This window comes from Notothenia rossii (genome assembly GCF_949606895.1).
Source record: "Notothenia rossii genome assembly, chromosome: 3".
In the NCBI taxonomy this organism is placed as follows: Eukaryota; Metazoa; Chordata; class Actinopteri; order Perciformes; family Nototheniidae; genus Notothenia; species Notothenia rossii.
This window is the reverse complement of record NC_136901.1, coordinates 82078371-82101116: the sequence shown is the minus strand read 5'-3', so window position 1 is coordinate 82101116 and position 22746 is coordinate 82078371. Positions and strand designations below refer to the sequence as shown.

Genomic DNA, 22746 nt, shown 5'->3' with positions numbered 1-22746 from the left:
GTGTGTGTGTGTGTGTGTGTGTGTGTGTGTGTGTGTGTGTGTGTGTGTGTGTGTGTGTGTGTGTGTGTGTGTGTGTGTGTGTGTGTGTGTGTGTGTGTGTGTGTGTGTTTGTCAGTGAGTCAATCCACACCTGCCATGTCATTTCAGATCGGGGTTCCGCTAAAGTCCCATAATCCTCAGGTTTTCCCTCGAAGGAGCTTTTTTGTGTTTGCTGAAGCAAATCTCTGAACCCCCATTACAATAACCCATAAATCTTGAGTAGTCGCAGGGGCAACATGCTGTAATCGTCACCGCCGCATGTAAGGCTGTTTCTCGTCGTGTGTTTCTCTGCGTGTTGTTATGCTCTCTTCACAAACTCTCTCTTCTTGCCTTTTAATCAGTCTGATCTCTGCCATTTGCTAATATGACAGTTTCTGTAATCAGCATGCAAATATATGTAAATGCTGTCGTCGTCTCAGCCCCTTCTCTTTTGCAACCTTGCTATTTAGCTATCAGTAATTAGCATCGCTGTCAACGAGCTGTCATTTGGCTCGATGCTGCAGCATTGGCTGAGGTGACAGGTGTTAATGTGACACTTCTCAGTATTGGTGTTAACAGGCTGACTGTAACACCCCCTTTTTGCTCACTAACCTTTAAGCAGAGGGGCTTGTTTACGTCAACCGTGCCTGCTGCCAACACCTGTGTTATGACTGCAGCCTCTTAAAAAGTGAATCGATGCTATGCGACTGACTCATGCACAGAATATAAAGCAAAAGAACCGCTTGTATGCCTGACTGTTTGTCTGCAGGTGTGTGTGGACGTGCATACTCACGGATATCTGCAGGTCGATAGCGCTGCCTGTTAGGTAACAGAAAGAGAATTGCTCCAAATCTGGCCGAGCGTCTGACATCCCCTCACACCAAATTGATGATGCTCTCAGATCAATACTCTTCTCACCTCGTACCCTCATTTCGCTGGGAGAAAAAGCACACGCAAACGCAGCGTGAACACACATACACACACACACACACACACACACACACACACACACACACACACACACACACACACTCAGCAAGTGAGAGAGTTCATTAACACTGCCAATGGTCCTCCATGATAGACTGCAGGCAGCACTCATGTACGCCCACACAGAACCTAACCAGACGCGCTTTCATGCACACACACTCACTCACACACACAGGATGGGTCTTATCTCCTCAGTCCAGTCAGAGTATTTCACTTTCCCAAAGAGCTTCCCCCCACAGCCCACAGGAGGAGAGCAAAGCTGATAAAACTGGACATCTCTGGAGCTGAGCAGGTCTCATACAATAGTAACTCTCCCTGTCTCCTCTCTTTGCTGAATAGGTCAGGCCAAATGTCCAGTAGAGAGCTATTGGACAGGACACTCTGGGATTATTAAAGCTTTCAGTAGTTTATGTGAGACTGAGTGAATAGTAAAATAACAATTTATAGAGAGCTTGTCAACATGGTTCCTTAGGCACCTTGCAGGATTTAGCAACATCTGAATCGAAATCCGCTCCCGGTTGTGTGGTTGTTAGCTTTTGTGTCCAGGCTGCAGTCGATAGATTTCTGAAGGGGGAGAGAGCAGGAGGCTACACAAATGTTTTCCAGTTTCCCAATTTAAAAGATTCTATAAAAACCATAGCCTGTTGTGGAAGGTTTGGGTGAGCTTACTAGAAAATATCCTAGTTTTCAGAGCAAGTTATTTGATTTAGAGGCATTTATAACTTGTGTCTTAGACCACATACCTGAAAATTGTGCTACAATATTGCAGATCATCAGAAACCCTGGCCTGGGCGTCTGATCCCCTCAGTTCTCTCAAACAGATAAAGACAGGACCATTGCATTTTGTTGCATTGCTAGAAGAAGTTAAAAAGCGTGCGTCAGAGCAGTACAAAAGTCTGGACGCTTATGATGTTGGATTCATTAAAATCAAAAACGATATCAATTATTTAAATCAAACCAGTCCCACATCATCATGATGAGGGTGATTAGATGAGTGTTGGAGTGTTTAACTCTTAAGGAATTACACATTAGGATATTTTTAAAGGTGTTTGCTGTTATGGTTGCATTCAGTTCCCTAGAGCTGAAAAACATTACAAAAAAACTCTATATTGGCGTGAAGAACAACATACATCATGAGCTTGTTTTACTTTAACCAGAGAATGCACTGCTGCATGTAAACGGGAGGATTAGTGGAATAAGCATTTTGTATGTAAGCACCGTTGAAGGAATATTGCATATGTCGGTATAAGGGTTTAAACCAGAATGTTTTGTGTATGTTATACATAGTAAACACCTACTCCCAGACTGAACTTTATGTTTGATCCTGCAGCCGTTTCCCAAGCGGAAGCCTTGAAGGAGGAGAACGACTCTCTGCGCTGCCAGCTGGACGCCTACAGGAACGAGGTGGAGCTGCTCAAACAGGAGCAAGGCAAGAACCAACCAATGATCAGCGAGGAGGACAACACACGCTCTCAGCAGCTCAGCTTCCTGCAGCAGGCTCTGCAGGGCATGCAGAAGGTACACACACACACACACACACACACACACACACACACACACACACACACACACACACACACACACACACACACACACACACACACACACACACACACACACACACACACATTTCCCAATCATCTCTCCAACAATGAGTTTAATCTCCATTTCCTTCTTGTTGCATTTTGTGCCGCTATTTAAGAACAAGGTCGCTCCGACCAGTCATTTATTCATGACCCTGCACTTTAAAAGTGAGTGCTGTGCGGGACCAGAGTGGAAAAGTAGAGCTGTCAGGAGAATCTCATTTCTGAAGAGCTGCTAAAGTAATATATTCAGCTTTTCTTTGGTTAAAGGGAAGCTTATTTGCAGTTGGAATGGGTTTCACTCGGATTGGAGAGCTTTGATGCAAACAGTGCACAGATACTTCCTGGAACAAATCCAAAGCTATTTAACAATTGTAGGCGTGTATTAAAGGGAAGATTATAAAAAAGTATTGGATATTGTAAACGGTTCTCGCATATTATTCAGTATATATTTTGGAGTTGCTGTATTAACGTTCATATATTATAACATTTATCAAGACTGAGCCAGGCTTTCAATTGCTGACATAAATACATATGAGAAAATAAGAACTTATGTAACTGGAAATTCAAAATGCAATCACATGAACAAACAATTATATTATCATCAGAAAGTCATATACACCCAAAAATAACTTTATAAAACATTTTTTAACGGTTTATTAAAATGCAAATGTCACTAAATACTGCAATGCGTCTGTGCAACATGTCAGTTTGTGTATGAAAAGATACACACAAGCACCTAAAAGACGCCACTGAGAACATGTATGGATCATTTGGTATCACAGGACACATTTACTGCACACACAACTTCTCTTTAATCCACTACTAAATCTTCAGCTGTTTAGCTCTTGGGGAAACGATCGTACCACAACGTACATGTATTATATGCTCTGATGCTTTCAATATGATAACGTGATCTTGCATAAGCAGATGGAAGGATTACAACTCCGACACGGACTATAAACCATGAAGTCCTTTTTTAACATCCACACATTTACGTTTACAGTGCAAACTTCATCTGCTGACAGAGATCATGTGATTTTGGTCACATTTATTTATTTTTTCACTAAATCTTACATGGTGGCCAACCTTTCCACCTTTTAAAATTACAACTCTTAAAGTGTCAAAAACGATTTAAAGCTCACTTTTAAAATACTAAACCAAACACTCAATTGAGCCATTCTGGAATGTGTCAAGTGCTTACTTAGCCATCTTTCACAGGTAATGGAAATTAAGATTGATTCATGTTAAGAAGAGAATCCATTACGACCCTGCTGTTCATTTGTGCTTACACAGAGTAATTACCTTTCCATCTTACATTTGTGAAAAGATTAGTTGAATAAATGAATTTCAAGACACTGAAACTGGATGTGTTGTGTCACGCAGACACACAAATTGCAAATTAAGTGTTAATAGCGTGTCCCGTCAACCTGTTTCCTCGTTTGTGACTGATAGTGCCCGTAACACATAGGAACGTGATGTGTTGCTTTACAGAGGAAAACTCCTGGCCGTAAAAACCCCCCCGCGTCTCCCAGACTCTCGTTTTGTTGAAATTAACGCAGCGGGGGGGGGGGGGGGGGGGGATCTTTCCATCTGTGTTAGGCAGACAACTGAGCTATCAAAGCTTTCTCACACACTAGTTCCTGTGTCAACCAAGGCAAGGATAAAACCCCCATGAGTGTAAAAAAAAAATGTCATCAAGAAAAACATCATGAGAGAATGTGGCTTTTTATTAGCAAAGGATATGGGGGGAAAAAATCCTCTTTCAACGCCTTTGAACGGTAGAGTATAAAAAAGAATAATATACAATGATTGCTTTCTCTTTCAAAATGTTTATTGAAGATATAATTCACGTCAGAGTGTAATTGCTTTCTAGAAGTTCTAATTACCGATGTAGGGATTGCATGCTAATAATAATAATAATAAATCAAATGGCTGATTGTTCCTCTGCTTTCAGTGCCGTACGAGGTTAACATTGTCACAGTTAGTTAGTTCACAGTAGCATTATTTACTGACTGTTGTCCCTGTGTTTTGCAGCAACTGTTAAAAATGAGGGAAGAATTGAAAGAACGGGAGTCAGAGCTGGAGAAGAGTGTGGAGGACAAGCAGCAGCTGAACAACCAAGTGCTGAACCTGAAGGAAGGCCTCCTGAACCTGCAAAACACCGACATAGTGCAGGTTAGTGTGAAGGAAAACACACTTTCTGTTATTATATTGGTTTCCTCAAAATTAAAAAAAAAAGGGGGGGGGGGGAGAAACTTGTTTCCTTGTTATGCTTTAATGAAAGTTCATTTCTGGGTCACCCTCTTGCTTCAAAGTGAACGCTATCTAATTTGCACTTTAATAGGAAAGAAATTAGTTCAAGATGATTTTCAAAGCATGAGAGATATTGAAGAAATAAATCATCAATAAACAAAAGGGCGGATTGTGACAGTTGATATAGCTTTGCGTCGAGATAATGACGACACACTTATTTCTAAGCTCATCAGATTTCCCAAAACAGCCATTATGGGTTCATCTTTATGATTTCACCACGGCGGGAGGAGACAGTTTCTAACTTCAATCATTGTTCTGGTCTTCCCATTTTCCTCCCAGGGAGCTCAATTCTTTCTTTCTCAACGTATAATCCACTCTTTCATTTCTAATTTCTCTCCAAAGATGTTTAATAATGCAACTTTAATATAATATCCCTTCAATAAGCATATGGTATTGTACAATTATGCATCTCGTAAAAAAAAAACCTATTCTACCAATTATAGTTTAAAGGCCTGTTTGTTGTCCTTTGTGAGTAGTAAACGGATTTGCTCCACAGTTTTTAGTGTCCTATTAACGCTTGTTTTGCATTAGGGTGAAAAACCTTCATTAACGTTTCACATCTTCACAAAGAGTTTCAAATCCACTGCAAGCTGGCTATATCCCTTCAGGCTTGTCTAATGGCACTTTGGGTGTATGTTGTGCCCTATATAATATTAGACTGACTATCTTTGGGTTTTCAAGTGTTAGTCAAATCAGATGAAGTAACTTTATATTGTCAGCCTGGCCTCTGGGAGATTCTACAGGGCTTCTGTCACTGTTTTCTTGCATGGTATCGATATAACGATTAATAATGAAAGGAGTCTTCATCTTATTAATAATGAAAATAATGGTTGGTTGCAGTGCTGTACATTGTTATCGTCCACTACATGGCTACATAGCGCGTAGTGAGGAAATGAGGCTTTCAACACCAATTTAAAATCATTGTTACTAGTTTGTTCCACACCCAAACTTTTAATTGTGTAATCAAAACATTGCCTAGTTCACTATTCAGGTTCGGTAATGTGAGAAGGAAAGAGTAGTGATGAAAAGTGAAAGACTAACAACGGCATTTCTTCAAAAAATCGAAAGTATACATGTCCAAAAAACTAATTTGAAAAAAATCCATTCAGTGACCATGTATCGCTTTTTATTGTAGTTATCGTTTTTTTTATTAAGTATAGATTGCTGGCCATGAATGAAAAACAAACAAACAAAAGTTTCTGCAGAACTGTAATCTCTGGTGCCTCCAGCGATTCCCATTCCCCTGGTGTCCCCATCTGTTCCATGCAACGCCCGCTGTACAGCACGATAGTGAGCGCTCACTTTGGTGCATATCAGTGTCATCATGAGTCTGAACAGAGTAGTCAGTCTCAGGAAATGCGCTCCAGGTGTAGGACATTTTTCCTCGGGCTCTTCTAGCATTAAGTCTTGCCGTTACAGCATGTAAACTCATCCAGGATAGGTTCCCATGTCTTCATAAAACAGTAGCTAGTCGTCTATATGAACATAGAAACATTGTTTGCTTGCTGTTATCTTTCCTCCTGTTCATACTGGATCCCTTATTAAATTATGTAAGTGAAAAAAAGGCATTCTAAGTTGAAATGAGACTTCATAACAGAAACACTGTCTTCTGAAACATAAAAGGTGTGTTCTGTATTTAAAGACTCCAAGATTGAAAGATATCCATTTGACTTGTGTGATTACGGCTGCTGAAGAATCAAATGACCTGCAGATAAACGTAGGAATTTATTTTTGTTAATGTATTACAGCAAACAAGATCTTTGTCATATAGCCATGTGAGTTTAGTTTTAAGTTGGCCTAGAAAAAATGTGAACTTATCAGTGACTTTATAAGTCCAAAACATTCAATGCTATACCCGCTCCCCCCTAACGCACCCTATGTTGGCTTTTGAATTAGTTTTTCTTACACATTTCTTGTTGCTATGTTGAACAAAATAAGGACTGACGTGCTGGTGCAACAGCATGCTGTCTTGTATCAAAAGTGCAAATAATACAAAGCCTGCCACATAAATAGTATAACAAAATATAATGTTTTTGTCTCACATCAAATTCAGAAACCCAAATACATATCCATGCATTTTCCTTTAAATGTATGCTTTCCCATCAGACAAGATGTTTCTCCTTTTAGTTAAAGTGTCCTCTCCTCTCATCTAACTGAAACCACATATAAAGACCCAGAAGAAACCCATTGGTGTCCTAAGTGGAAACACATTGAGTACGGTTTACCACAATTAAATTGTTCCCTGAGTTTCCCCTGGCTGAGATGTTATGTGACATTGACCACCAGATACCCAATCGCGCACTCTCATTCCTGCACATTTTGTCTGTTGGACCACATCAGCACAGGCCACTAAGATATCACGTTGATATCACTATGTGCTCACAGTACTTTAATAGTGTGATCCCCACATAGGGAGCTATAACCCGCACAAGACATTGCACAGTTGTAAACCACGGTGGCTTTTACACAGGACCACATCATCAGTTAGAGCCACTCCTGCTACATTACTCATCCATCCCAACATCCCATTTGTTATTTGAGCGAACATGTTGCTTACATTGAGGAATGTTTCTCCCAACAAAACCCCGTCTAAAATTGATTAGAGGCGAGTTGTTTTACCGCAAGACTACACTGCTAAATACATTGCAGCATGATGTACAATCTTCGAAAACAATTTCAACTTTCAAGGGTCATTTTTCTCTGTTAGACAAGTCATGTTTACTAATGTTTCAGGTGTTGTCCCATATTCCCAGCATCCGAGTGCTAATGTTTGTTAATGTTCATTCAGGCTCGGTATAATGAGAGGAATGGCTGTCATTACAATGAGCCTCAGGTTCAATCGCCTATTAAATTGGATAATAATACAAGCGAGAAGATCTCAATCCACGTGGGGAGCTGCTCACCGCGTCGCCCGTTTGCCTCGAGGTGAACGAGCCGACTGCAGGTTTCAAATAACGCAGAGGAGAATTAGTAATTAGCTCAAATGTTTCTGCCGTCACATCAACCGGAGTGACAGGGTTGTCAATAGCGCGCTAATGGTGATGAGTTTGATTACAAATGTGCAGCCACAAAAGTGAGCCCTGGGAAATATGCTAATTAAACTTCTGCATGTGGGCATACATGAATCATGAGAGGCAGTCTCATTACAGGGAGAAAGAGAAATCAATTGTTGGGTGTAGGCCTGGCTGAAGATTAGCAGTTATTTGGAGGTTGTTTGTCATGCTATTGGTTATTCTTCACCGGTCACAGAACCTGCCGTCACCCCGCAGTCACCTCACATTACAGGTCGCTGAGGCCATTAACCGTGTTACTATTATGATCACAACAAACGCCCTCAACGCCTTTTTCCATATTAATGGTAGAGCTGCCACTAATGATTGTTTTCATGTTTGATTGATGTGTTGATTATTTTTCTGAATTCAACAGTGATTTAGTTTCGCATCTCTTTTAGAGGTATTTTCAGAGATGTGTTCAAAGAAAAGTGGTCAAAATTAGAAGATGTATTGAAATGTAGTCCCTAGTATAAGCTCCAAAAATGCAACCCAGCAGCATCCCTTTTTGACACTTCTTGTCTGCGAAATGCACTCCATGTTCTCCAAACCCGCAGTTTGTATTCAGGCTCCAAATGTCTTGAGCTCAAACGAAAATAATTCCAATGACATTTTCAGAAAGCTCCCTTCAGGGCCACTGAGAAAGTTTTACAGCTGGTACAAGCAGTACTCTTCGCCACAATCAAACGGATGTTCCTATGAAAAATGGGTGGTTGGCCCCTTTTTAATGGATCATTGAGTCTATAAAATGTCAGAAAACTGTGAAAAATACTCATCATAGTTCAAGTGTCTCTTTTGTCCAACCATCAGTCCGAAGCCCAAAGATATTGAAATGTAAATGTTAAAAAAACATAAAAGCAACACAGGAGTGTGTGGAAGCTAGCGTTTACGGATTTGAATAAATATATATAATACTTTTATAATATATGAATTGTCGCAACTACCTATAATTCAGCCAACACAGGTCAAATCCATATGGGCATGGCAAATATTTCCTTTTTTAACATGACGTAAAAGATTATAAAACCAAGTGAAATGTGTAAATATGTGTAAAATAAATGATTAAATCCAGTTTCTGTCATTGATAGACAGAGGAAAGGCACAAAGACACATCCTGTCTATTGACTGGGTTCTGTGTAGGGTTACTTTAGCCCATAGGGTTAAAAGGTTGAGAAGCACTGGTCTACTTGAACAATTGAGTAATAACTTGCTCACTAATATATTCCCAGGAAATCACAAAGTCTTTCCTTGTTACGCATTTTAATAGCAGAGTTAATTGTATCCACATGAAGTTCAGTGTCTTTGCCTTCCTTGTTCGTTCGAAATCAGCACATTTCTGGTCACTGCTCCAAAAAATAAACAATTCCCGTGTTTGTCTGTTTTTGCACACCATGCTGTGCCCCCCGTCTGTCTACATTAGTGCTTAGCTTATTTCTCTGTGGCGTTTCCTCACATGTTTCTAATGTGCCACAGCTGGAGAAGTCGCAGCAAGATGACAGAGGTGGCGAGGAGAACGCTAATCAAACCAGCGTAAGTGGAAAAAGCTGTAGCACTCCCCACCCCTCTGCAGATATTGTTTTGTGTCCTTACTCTCCCTTTCGTCCTCCTTTGACTTCCTCTCCCACTGACATGACAGATAATTACAGGCCAATCCAGTTCACTGTAACTGGATTTGTCATTGAATAAATCACCCGGGCTCAACTGGGCTGGGAAATAAAGGAAGTCATGAAGTGAAAATGGTTTGTCTACACACCCACACAGTTGAGTGTTATGGATAGATTAAAAACGGAAAAAGGGCCACCAGGCATTCCACACCGTGAGTGGAAAAAGTGCTCACAGTACTATGTAGGACAACAAACATACAAAAAGTCTTCTGTTATACCTCCCCCATTTTTCTGCCACCTGTCAGCGATCTGAAACAAACAGCTTGATCACTTCCCTTCCTAGTCTCTACCTCCTGTCTCTTCCTTTCCTCTTCTTACACCTCTCTTTTTTGGATCTGTGTGTTTGAAAATCAGAAATATGACTGCTGGCAGAAAAAACTCCCCCGCCTCATTATCCTCATCCTCATTGTCTCTCCGTATTAATGTGTTGGTGGTGAAACTTTCTGATGTGTTCATTCCCACTCCTGTTTGTCTTTCTGTTACGTGCCATGCATCGAATTTAGGTTAAGCTTGTTTATTTTCTCCTCAGCCACAGTCAAACAGTGGCTGTTAGCAGATTTATTGGAGGTAAATGTGTAAATGTGTGTGTGTGTTTGCAGGAAGCCACAGTGTCAACAGTGGTGTCCTGCAGTCAGGAGAAGGAAGGACCTCAGGAGAAAAATCCACTGAGTCCTGTGAACTCTGAGAGGGAGGCTCTGCTCGTTGGTACGCTGAAACTCATCCTGCACTGCTAACATCACTTGAACATTATTAGTAGAAGTTGCAGATACGACATACGAGCAGGCACACAAGTGTTTTGTTATTAAGCAGTTTTAGGTATAGACCAGTTTAATGTTTTCCTGAGTTGTTCTGTGTGTTACTTGGTTAGTAGGGCTGGGCCATACTGAGAAAACCAAAGCACATCATATTTTAGACCAAATAAATGTAGTTCTTTGGTTAATGGAACTTACATTTAGGCGGAAAAGCACCTTCAAAGCTTTAGTAGGCTTAAAAAAACATCATTGTATGTACGATCATCAAAAGGCAAATGTCCAAAGGCAAAAGTGCTTGTATCTGCTGCATATTCACACATGGCTACTCTAGTTTTCCCCAGGCTGCACCCCTACAACCTCTCTATTAGAAAACTGTGGCTCCAGGCTATCTTTGATCCGACCAGTCTGAACACCACACTCTGCTGCCATATTAGTCACTCATATTAATAAATAAATGTTATCGTTTCACACAGGATAACAAGGTTTTGATTTTGCTCTTATATTCTTCTTGGGGAGAGGTATATAATTGAACTCAGATAAACCAAAACCTTATTCTGTTTTTTTGGCGGTGGTTTCTGTGGTTGCCATGGTCACCCTGAAAGTAAAAAAACAAAATGAATGTCCTCTCCTTGCTGCAGCAGGTCTGTCATTGGGAAAACAATGCAGGTGGCAGCGGCAACCTCTCTGTCTGAAGAGCAGCCCCACCTTTGCATTCATAGTGTGGCACCTGCACACTCCAGGTGACAGGAGCAGTTGTCATGCTTTCTTTAAACAAAGAAAGCATGACAGTAAGGATAAAAACAGGCTTAATTGCAACCAATTGCACATCAATAAAGTGGGCATTATTGTAAGATAGTTGTAGAAAAAGGCTATAATTATTGCTGACCACCTCCAGTGTCCCCATCTAAGTGTTCAGGTTTCATCATTGTATTTAGTGTCTCTACTGTGACATTATTCCATGCTTTAATGTTCAAAAAGCTCTTTATTTGTCTCATACTGCCTGTGCTGCAGCACCTCTTCTCACCCTCTGTCTGAAACCAGAGCCCAGTCGGCTCTGATTGGTTAGCTGGCGGGCTCTGTTCTGATTGGTCAACCTCTTGAAGATGTCCCATCCCTTAGCACATGAGTCGGCAACAGGCGGCCCAAATAATATTTGGCCCGGAAAATTGGCTTTGTTTTGAAAGAAAGGTTTTGGCTCATCGGACATTTATGAGAGAAAATCCCTAATGTCCGAGTGCAAGTGAATGCAGCACAAGACGTGAGCCTTGTAACCCCTCCCCCGGCCCTGGCGCGAGCATGGAAATGTGATTGTCATTTGAACGGGACGGCGCAAAACGAGAAGCGTTCGGTCTACAACAGAGACTGTCAGCATTGATTCAAAACGCACTAAAGCTTTGGATCTTAATAAATTTGTGAGCAGGGGCGGAAAATCTGGAAAATCACAGAACGGCCGGTCGTCAAGGGCCGGCTCGGTTCGCTGACGGCCGGCACCGCAGGCTCCAAAAGGCCAAACTTACTTGCCGACCCCTGCCTTAGCAAATCACATGCAATGTGTTTGAGCGCTAGCCAATAGAAGAGCAAGTGTTTCATAGTGATGTTAGCCTTTGCAGACCATTTGCATGCACACAAACCTATATAACACACTACAGCAAAGGAAAAACCAGAAAGCATAATTGGCCCTCTTTAAGTAATTGACACTCCAGAGACCTGGAGGCAGGCAGTATTTCAGTGTAGGGTTATTGTTTGGTTTCTTGGGCTGCTGGCAATGTGCTTGAAGTGTAGAGAGGCAATCCAACATTCACAGAAAGGTTGGAGTGGGGGGGGGGGGGGGGGGTCAGAGGGGGCTTGCAGCTAAGGTTTGCCCAAGGCACTGCAGCAGGTCACCATGGCCATGGCATTGTTGAAAAACTGGCAGCAGGTGTGAACGCTCTACATTCTTCAGGTGCCTTCAGAAACGGCACAACTGCATACAAAGTCAGGAGAAATACTCCGAGCGTTGCTCTAACTGAAGCAATTTATTTCTAGGGTGAAATCTCGACTATTGCTGTTGAGAAAGGGTTAGACTTTTGCATCATAGTGTCAAGAATAGTCTTCCGTTTCCCATCGTCAGACCAAGACAAATGTTATATTCACAATTGGCATTGTATCCACAGTGGTAAGAATCAGAGCAGTACTTAAAGGAGGGAATATGGTGTAAAAATAATGGGGACAATCGGAATTCCTGTTGAGCATTACAAAAATGTAAATCAACTTTTTCTAATGTTTGATAATAAATCTGAGCCTTAGCACGGACATTCACTCTAAATCACCCACATGCTGTGTGTGCAGATTGCCAGATGCAAACGTCTTTATTATTACTTGGCGAACATGCTCATTGGCTCTTTGAACGCAAATAAACACAGACAGCCAAACCATTCCAGTGGGCGAATCATGCAAATACATCATCATGAAGTTCTGCTTGGTATTGTGTTTGAATGGACCATTAAACTCCCAGGCAGTCTCTTATTCATCATCAGTGCAGCAGCCCCAGTCTAGTACTTTGTTTGTTTTCAAGCTTCGTCTGACCTCCTGCAGGTGGCAAAAATGAAACCTTGAAGTAGTCATTTCCTCTTAAAAGTCTCAAGTGATTGAGGTATTGTTGCTCCAGTGTCGGAGGCAGGTAGAATACCCTTTTTGATTCGTTATAGGTGGTTAGTAAGCAGAGGTGGGGGGATTATCAGTCTGCTGTCTGTGCGCTGATAGCAGATGGTTTGTTTGAGCTGGGGGAGAGTCTGGCTTTGATTAGAGACAACGACATCAAAGCTGTCATTAAACACTCTAATCTGAAGCCACGATATACAAGAGGCTCTTAACAGTGCGGGGACTCTGGGAGAAGCCACTGGACGCTCCTGTTAGACTCAGAGAAGGAGCACATCATCTGGCAGTTTGTCAATGTTCAACATGTGACTGCTTTCTCATCTCTGCATTGTTTGCTCTCCTCCAGGGATCATTGCAACGTTCCTGCACGTCCACCCGTTCGGAGCCAGCATCGAGTACATCTGTTCCTACCTGCAGCGCTTGGACACCAAGGTAAAAGAATCCAAACTGTGGGGAAAATGAGCAGAGCCTGGCCTCAGCTGCGATCTAGAGTAGATCCACCCAAACAGACAGTTTGTCAGCCCCACCCCCCCACCGAGCTGACATACGGGCCTGCAGAGTGCCAGGGTCCCGCTGCGCACGGAGACACACAGCCCCTCAGTGAGAGAGCTTCCTAATGCGCTCTATAGAAATGGATGCTTTTGGAGGATTTGTCTTGAGGGGAGGCCCAGGCACTTAAAAGAAAGAGATTGACATTTTGGAGAGAAGTATTTATTTTCTCATCCACAACCTCTGCCGAAATGTCAAAGTATCTCTGAAACAGTCAGGATAGGATAGGCTACATGCAGATGTGATCTCATTGAGGCTTTTGCAGCAAACGCCTGAATAGGAATGTGTTCGGGAAAATACCCAGCTTCTTTAGTTTGAATGCAAATGTTCAAGCCTTCTTTTTAGCAAAGAGCGATAGAAACATAAAAGTTGCAGCCACTGCTTGCTGGTTAAAATGAAGCTTTATTTTTGTAACGGCTAAACTAAGGTTCACTGCAGCTGGTGTCGAGATACAGCCATAGTTTGTAAGTGGAAAAAAAACATAATTTCATACCTCCACTGTGTGTTATCCAGTGGATTGTGTGTTTTCTTAGTTTAGAGGGACGAGCAGAATGAGTTTAGTACTGGAATTGAATTTAATACAAATTGTATTTAACAGCTAGGAAACAGTCATAGAGAAAAAGACAGTTATACAAAAACACAGCATCAAAAATAACGAGACATCTCTCATTATCCGTTTGGTCAGAAGTAGAATCTTCAAAAACTTCTGATACGATTTCTATAACTTCTTTTATCCGTATGGCTAGCCGTATCTGGCTAGTTGTGTGATTTCCCTCGATGCGGGAACATATTAAAACTAGATCCTTGATTTTGACACTTGAAGCCAAATACCGCCCTCAGTTTCCACTCTGTCTGGCGAAGCAAAGCTATTTTATCCCCGTCTTTCTGGGGAGGCATTCCGTACCTATTGCCGCTCTCCACTGCCACTTACACAAGGCTTTCAAAAGGCCAACATTCAATGTCACCTCCAGAAGGTACAATAGATTAAAAGCCATTTCTTCCCTCCGCTCCTACGTGGAGACCTTTGGAAAAAAATGGCAAAATCACCAGCCACACACAAGCAGAATAAACATTTTATCCTTCAGATTAGAACATACCTAAACTTACTCATTACTTTGTAAAAATGTTTAAAAACCTTCCCCAAAAGTTTGCCCAGCTCTTTGAATATGCTCATCATCACCCTGACTCATTCTCACACATGCAACGATAAATAAGTGTGACGTCTCCTCTCATGCCTTTTGGTGTTTTTGTTGTCTAGTGCGAGTGTGTGTTCATGTCTTGCTGCGTGTGAGTGTGAGCATACGCCCACGCCTGTCTGTCTGTGTGCGTACCAGTTTGCCAGCACCTGTGCATCTGTTATTCTCACATCGACTTTCCGCTACACACATCAAGCAGCCAGCAGAGTTTTGTCAATATCGCTGACGAGACTCTCCACCAACAAGCCGCTCCTCTGTGCTTATGTAGCGGCTCCACACACAGCTCCATTGTCTGTGGTGTCACATCGCTCCTATCTCCACGATGGACCTGAATGCATCCTGACATTAGCACAGGGTTAGAACAACGTTGTTTATTAATACAAAACCGCGTGGGTCCTCTACAGTGGATTGTCTTCGTCACCTCGATATTTCAGATTAGTCAGGTGGCTGCTATATCGTCACACTATAAATGTACTTGCACTATGATTCTGTGATTTGTTATGCTTTGTTCGTTATTCTCGCGTCCAGGAGAGAAGCTTTAAAAGTAGACTAATTGAGTCTCTGAGAATGTTCAAATGGGTACTTTAATTAAAAGAAGCGCGGTAATGTTACAAGCAGAATATTGTTCAGTGAGGAGAGAAAGGCTGCAGCTCCGTCTCGCAGTCGTGACCATGGAGAAGAGACCCCACAAAGCCTTCGTCCTTCCCACTTGCTGGCTGTTTGCTCCTCCTCTCTAGGAGCTGTGGTGACGTAGGAGACTTCCCCCTCGTTCTTCTGTGTCCAATATTGCGTTAAACGGAGGATTTCGCCATTTTACATTCATTGCTTACTTCCACATGAATTTTCTCCTCCTTATCACTTTCATAACTTTATATGTAATACATGTTAACGGCGTCAATAGCCACTTTAATGATACTAATGGACGGTAATCCCGGATGTCGTCATGAAGGATTTTCAGAATAAAAGCTTGGTATTGGGAACTTCCGGTTTTTTCCAGAATAAAATAGCATTTAAACCATAGATTTAAACTGACGGTATGTTCTAACTAAATTATGCCATCAAAACATTGATTTTAATTTCTAACAGTTTGCATTGGAGGTGTGAGAAGAGAGGCGCTGCGTAAAGGAATAAAGGGTGGATGTAGGAGAAATGTCCAGTTTGTTATAGCATCCAAAATGATGAAGCCTATTTCATAGCAACATCCCCTCCTTACTTGTTTCTATAAAGCTTGCAGAAATTAAAAGTAGCCTTTTGGAAAAAAGTTACGCCTGCATACGAATAACAAACACAGATTTATGCATATAAAAACTCATCTCAGCTGGAAGTAAAGAAATAGAATATATATATATATATATATATATAGAAATACAAAAAATCAATCAAATGTTACGAGCACCAGGTTTTATATCATCAGACTTCATGACGATGAATAAAGAACTTGTATCACACATTAAATACATTACTTGTAAATTAGTAGGCGTCACTCTTTTCATCAATCAATAAAATACATCCCATGCACTTGAACGTAGCAAACTTACATTTGTGACTTGTGTGGCATAAAGAGTTTACAGACTGTACCAACAGACCTTTTTCTTATTTTAATGCTTCAAACGTTTATATACATCTCTACACAACATTGGGTTATTCTTTATTATCACAAAAGTATCTGATCAAACAGGAGTGGTTTGCGGAAGTGACTTGTTTAGAGTCTACTGTGCTACTTTGTCTGGAGCTTTTATAACAGCCAGTCAAAATACTTAGTTAATTGAAGCTTAAGGTTTTTCCAGAGTCCATTAAAATATTACCATTGTGGTTCCGTCATAAACAAGCTTCAAAGTTCAAGGCGGGTGAAAATGAAAGCCTGCATCAGCAGCCAGCAGAAAGCCAGTCACTAGTGGCTTCTGCACACTGTCTGTCACTTCAAAGGTTTGATTGGCATTCACACAAAATCCAGTGGGAGAGTTATGTTTCCAAACCCTCAGATAAAACGGCAATTTGGAGATAGATGTAGAAAGACTGTGTGTGTCGTCTCTGTTAATATGGATTTAATAACACTGGTGTGTGTGTGTGTGTGTCCGTAGATCAACACCAGTGAGGTGGAGGCTCTTCTCTCTCGGCTGCCCTGCACCTTCAGGCAGGAGCTGAGCGGAGTCGGAGCGAGTCTGGAGAAACGCTGGAGCTTCTGCGGCTTCCAGGGCATCAAGAGCACATAAACTCTGCTGGAGACGCTTCTGGAGAGACGACAGACAACATTGGGACACTGTAGAGACATGAAAGACACAGTTTAAAACCCAGAAATATCAAAGACTGTACCTGTACAAGGACACAGAAGACTGAGCACACTGGAGGGAATGTTACACCAACATTTCACTGACTCTGTAGGTAGCAGAGATGTGACAAAGCATCCCAGTATCAGAATGATGCTTGAAATCACATGGCTAAGTCTTCATGAGAGTGAACTCTGTGTCTGCTACCATATTTCTAGACCAAACGACTCTCTAGGAGTCACAGAAGACAACCGATTCCCACAGTCACTGGATTAATATGTAGTCATCGCCAACACGAGCGGATAATTGTGATTTCTGAGCCCGTGGGGGGGGGGGGGGGGGGGGGGTGGGGGCTCTGTATGGTGTCAGTGTGCGCCAGGACTACAGGGCTAACCGAGGCGGCGGATCAGGGTCAAACCGAACACTCTGGTCTCCATCTCTCCCCTTTTTGCTGTTCCAGGTTTGTAAAATAGATCTAACATGGATATATTTCTTCATTTTCTGTAAAGGCTGTTAACAGTTGCATAGAATCATTTGTTGTAATACACTGTAAATGCTTGGATGATATTTTTGATTATAAAAACACACATTTGAGTATATAAAAAAGGTTTTGTTAATTTTGTTTGAGTCTCACATACTCAGAGGCTGCTGTAAAATAATTGTGTATGTTTCTGGTGCAGGTTTACAAACATCTTTTAATCCTGCCAACCTTTGCTATTAATCGTGAAAGCCAGACACAAAAGCACCTGCACAGAGATAAGTGGTCCACATTTAAGTTGTGTGCCCATTCTTGCTTGAAGGGCATCATCTTTTATAACGTCTACCTGTTTTTGTTCCTGCAATAATAACTCAAGGCTAGTTTTAGAAGCTTACATAAGGGCATTTCTGTCTTTGAAAAGCAAATGAGTCTTTCAGCCAGTCTGAAAGCAAAGCACAGAGGCATCAAACTTTACAGGGAAACACACCTCGGGGATCATGTTAATGATGTTTAATTGGTGAGGCTGTTGTTGTGTGCTGCTTCCATCAAGGTACGTGCCCAAAATGTGTGTGTGTGCTACTTGCCTGGATCCATATATTAAGTGATTATACAACCTTCTTCTGAGAGAGTTTTCTTTCTCCAGTGGTGGAGGTTCCTCCCAGAAGCCCAGTGAAGCGCTCTTAATGCGAGGCCACTGGGCTATTTGGCGGCGTGCTCTCGTCGCTCTGACAAACAAAGGATTATGATTACACATGATTTCATCGGCCTCCTCCATCTCCTACAGTCATTGCATTTGAAAAAGAATAAGTGCTCAGGCACTTGTCAGCATACTACCCCTTGTACCTGAATTAGTAATGGGGAATGAGTATGTTTTGACGACAAGCCGCTACAAGGCATTCCTTCCGTGTGCATGTATCCATTATTAACAGCATTGGTTTGAACAGAAAGAGTTTCATGGGTGAGAAAATAAAAACTGTCCTGGGAGTGGAGGTGCCTGCATGTTAAATATAGAATGTAACCTCCAACCCAATTCGTTTGTAGGCTTCTGTCAAGCGTGATTAGGACAGAGACTGAATGCTGGTGCTGTATTATAGTGGTTTATTATTGGATATGCTGTCATGGCAATGTGTTAGAGCAATGATCAGCGTTGTCTTTTTCTATTTGAGAAATGTCAAGTCATTTCCGACACGTTGGATGAGGAAGTGCAAATCCATACTCTTCAGCTTCTGCCTGCCTGCCTTGCACCTGGGATGGTGAGAGATGCTGCCTGTGTTGAGTTGTGCATCGCTACACTTCCTCTTCACAGTGTAAGATCTCAGCAGAACATCCCCGAAGCCCCCCTCACACCAGCCTCTCCTCTCCCACTCATTAGTTTCTCTCATGCTCTCCCTAACATCAACAAAACACCAATATGGTGAATTATTTTCTTTCAGAAGCTGCTTTCTGTCTAGCGCTTCCTCCCAACTGAGTTTCTATTCCTACGCACTGATTTACTGCAGGCACTTGCAATTTGTCTCTTTTACAGCTGTATGTGTGTGAGTGTGTACGCACAAACATTTGTGCATCAGGTTCTCGGGCATCACACAAGGAGGTAAACACGGACTAATTAAATCCAGCAGCAGTCCCTGGTGAATGGCGCTCTCCATTCACTGTTGTCTTCTCCTCGCTGCGACACAGTGAGGAGCCTCCTCATTAATTCAATTCAAGGTGAATGCAAAGCAAAGCTATCTAAGGGAGTCATTTTCGTGCACCAGCGGTGAATACGCCGTAGGATGACTCCCACCTCGTGAAGTCACGAATGGGAGATGTTTGAAGATCAAATTCTGAGCAGAATTATAAATGTACAGGCGCCATTTTGGTGGGATTTCTTTAAATAACTTTGTAAATACATCACGTTTAATTATGTAATTGGAAATGAGGAGATAACCACATTCTTTTGGGTGATATCATGATGCTCGAGATACCCTTAATTACCTTTTCCTCTCATGTTGCTTCCTTAAGGCTTCCTCATCTAACTCATTGTGATTATGGCCTCCCTTGAGTGAGCAGGTGAGAGCATGCTAGCTGTGTGTGGTCCATAATAAGATCACAACAAAAAGTGGATTAGACAGAGGTTCTCAACTGGTCAGGCCTCTGGACCCACTTTTTTCTTTGTCAATAAATCGCATATATCCCTTCACGGAACTAAAGTAAGCTTTTAAAAAAGGTTTAATGAGATGATGGAATCAAAGATGAACTGTATAACATAAAAAGGCCCACATGCCGAAAACCCAACCCCAGAAAAAAGTCTGGAGGGATTCTCCCCGAGGAGATTTTTAGAAATACTAACATATAAACTAGGCATTCTGGTACACTCTGAGAAGAAAATAAATGCATCTATTACTACCCGACATTTTAATAATATTTTATGCCATTGTTTGTGTTTCACTTTGTTCTGACAGCTGAACTTGCTGCTCCACACAGAGAGAAAAGTAAAGAGGAGGTAGTTTGTGTGAATTACTTTAAATTGTGGGTAGGGTAGACAGCCCCCATTGTTCTGTGACCTGTCAATCATCAAACCGGGGTTCATATTTCATTACGTGTTCATTTTTATCTGAAGTTGTACCCATGGATGTATAGAGTGGCGAAGTCACGCCCGCTTACTTCCGCATCATGGGACCTTATTCCGAAAATATAATACATTGAAGTCAATGGAGAGAGAAAACGTATCTTTTGATCCCGTTTGAATTGTGCCATGAATTACACATATATTGTTTGTCAATCTTAAAAAATCATTTCCATGTCAAAAAATTCAAAGTTTGTCTTAAAACTGTTGAAATATAAGACTATGAAAAATACGCAACTAGAAAGACTACAAATCCCAGAGTCGCGTGAGTGCTGTCATAACTGATGTATTCCCTCCAGATAGCTAAAAATACATTTACTTACTGTACTTACTTACTTTAACAAGATGCCTGTGTGCTTTGTACCAGGTTGTTATCATACCAGTAATACTACCTCTTGCTCGTTCTCGAAGAGCAACTAAAACAAAACACGAGAGTGTACCTTGTTAGCTAATGTTAGCTAGCTGACATTCACGTTACACATTACACTCGTGTTACTCACCGAAACCTTGTAAAGCCGGTCCCGCATGCTGGCTCTTACGGAACCGACTAACTCCCCTTGTGTGTATGTACAGCTCTCAACATGCCCAGACTTGTAGTGATTTTCACCTCTTTTAATACTTTTCGCCTCATTCTGAAAGAAAGAGGTGAAATGTACCAACGTGACGGCCATTTTGGTGTTGGTGACGTGTGCAAGACCAGAGTTGTAGTTCATTGAGCGCTTCACACAAAGAAATGTTAAACTTCACAGTTTTACGACACATTTTAATTTTTTTGACTATCTTTTAAATTGACAAACATCATATGTGTAATTCGTGGCACAATTCAAACGGGATCGAAAGATAATCTTTCTCTCCCCATTGACTTCAATACATTATTTTTCCGATATAAGGTCCCATGGAGGTCCACCGGAAGGGGAGGGACTTCGCCACTCTATAAAGAATAGTTCTACCCAGCGCCGTATAGACTGAGAGTTATGTCATCTCCGTTCACTCCAATGGACCACTTTTTTACAGCAATGGCGGATCGTGGAGCCTCTCAATCGTTCCCCGGAAGTTAGCGCCAAGGCTAGCAGCGCAGTAGAGTTGCAGCATAATAGACCGTTCGTGACGGACTTTTGAAAGGTAAGAAGAAGTTTAAAGATTTATATTGCGGATATTATCAGTACATCTGATTCAAATTAACATGTGTATTAAAGGATGTCAGTGGGTTATCCCTAAATTAGTAGATTTAGGGAACGTTTACAGATAACAGATAAAGCTACCAGATCAAGTTAGCAGCACACGTTGAACAGCCTTTTAATTGTAAATTCTGTTCTCTTAATGTCATTTCGTCCAACATTGTTGAATTAGAGAAGAGGGGCTTATAAACGGGATTGTATGCGGGGGTGGAGGGAGTTAAATATTAGATAAATATAAAGTTTGGTGCGAGTAAGAGTGAGTGTTTTTAGCAGAGCCATATTGTGTCCTTGTGATTATGTTGATTATTACCTGTCTGTATAATGTTGCAGCTCAGCTGATTTTGGATTGATGGCAAAGGGAGAGGGACTTAAGTGAGAATGAAAACACAAGGTAAGTTTAATTCTACTGTTTTATATAAGTAAGCACACTAAACATGTATTCTATCACTGTATTATATAAGTAATCTTGTTAGTAACCTACTGTATGGCAGGTGGAGGGGCAGTGATGTTACAGGTGGAGGAGCAAGACTGCAAACTCACAAGACAGAGAAATCAAAGTTTGTTCTCCAGAGAAGAGGTTGATTTCACTTCAATTTTTTATTTCATATTTTCTAAAGATGTATGATGCCATTTGTCATACTTTGTTAAACTCACAAATAATAAAGTTCCATAACTTCAGTTGGGAACAAAGACCACACCTTATCTCCCCAAGGCAATTTCCCATCCAATAGGTGTGCTATATAGGTGTGTATAACCCTTTCTCCTGTCTGTTACTCCCTCTTTCAGCACAAGAACCAGAGGGGGATTCAATGGAGCCTGAATACCTGCACTGAGACCCTCACCCTGCACCCTGAGTCTCAGCTCTGTGTTTTTCAAGCCTTTCCCTTTTTTTTTGTATTAAACAAAACATTAAGCTTTCCCAATGGTGTGGTTTTCGTTTTGTGAAAAAGTGCAAATGCAGTGTTTGTATACAATAACCTAACCTCACATATTTTTTTGCTGTTGGTCATGAAATTGCTCCTGCTGACTTGAGCCAGCCATTTTTTCCTCCGCTCTGTGTCAGTGGGGAAGCCGTACATTCGTACTCCTTTCTCGGAGCGATTTGAGCATCCCCAGGCAGCACAGCAAACCATGGTGGCGACTAGGAGGCAGCACAGCAAACCAGGACAACACGGAGGAAAAGGCACAGACAAACTGCATGATATGCTATTCAATTTTTATTGAATTCCATGTATTTGCAATGCATGTTCCTAAAACAACACATTTAACATCATCATCATGCTGCTGCTGCTAGTCCTTTGATAGTCACCTGTCGGTCTCCTGTCCTTTCTGAAAGCCATAAAGATGACATTAGTCATTTCGATAACTTGTGTCCTCAATTACCATGGGATTACTGAAACTACCATGAATTTAAGAAAATTGTAGAAATTAATCTAATCTGAATTTTGAAGCATTCCTTTAGATCC

General features: G+C 41.5%; 1 protein-coding gene and 1 long non-coding RNA gene across 12 annotated transcripts in view; one reads left to right on the top strand and one right to left on the bottom strand.

The window, feature by feature from the left end:
- The window catches only part of LOC307031982 (ecto-NOX disulfide-thiol exchanger 2-like), a 193265-nt gene extending 171067 nt beyond the window's left edge, over window positions 1–22198 (top strand). For 7 of the 11 annotated variants that reach the window (XM_079669625.1, XM_079669630.1, XM_079669633.1 and 4 more), the window contains 8 exons: window positions 2336–2523; window positions 4626–4766; window positions 9428–9484; window positions 10218–10323; window positions 13354–13439; window positions 16834–21224; window positions 21611–21671; window positions 21754–22198. In XM_079669625.1, the coding sequence (XP_079525751.1) occupies window positions 2336–2523; window positions 4626–4766; window positions 9428–9484; window positions 10218–10323; window positions 13354–13439; window positions 16834–16965 (710 nt within the window). In that variant the 3' untranslated portion in view covers window positions 16966–21224; window positions 21611–21671; window positions 21754–22198. The remainder of the gene's footprint in view (window positions 1–2335; window positions 2524–4625; window positions 4767–9427; window positions 9485–10217; window positions 10324–13353; window positions 13440–16833; window positions 21225–21610; window positions 21672–21753) is intronic. The other 4 variants (XM_079669629.1, XM_079669628.1, XM_079669627.1 and 1 more) reach the window with 4 other exon arrangements.
- LOC307031983 lies at window positions 16980–22746 on the bottom strand. Its single transcript, XR_013806132.1, has 2 exons — window positions 22264–22746; window positions 16980–18222 (listed from the first exon to the last, which is right to left on the bottom strand). It is a non-coding gene; the product is annotated as an uncharacterized lncRNA (long non-coding RNA).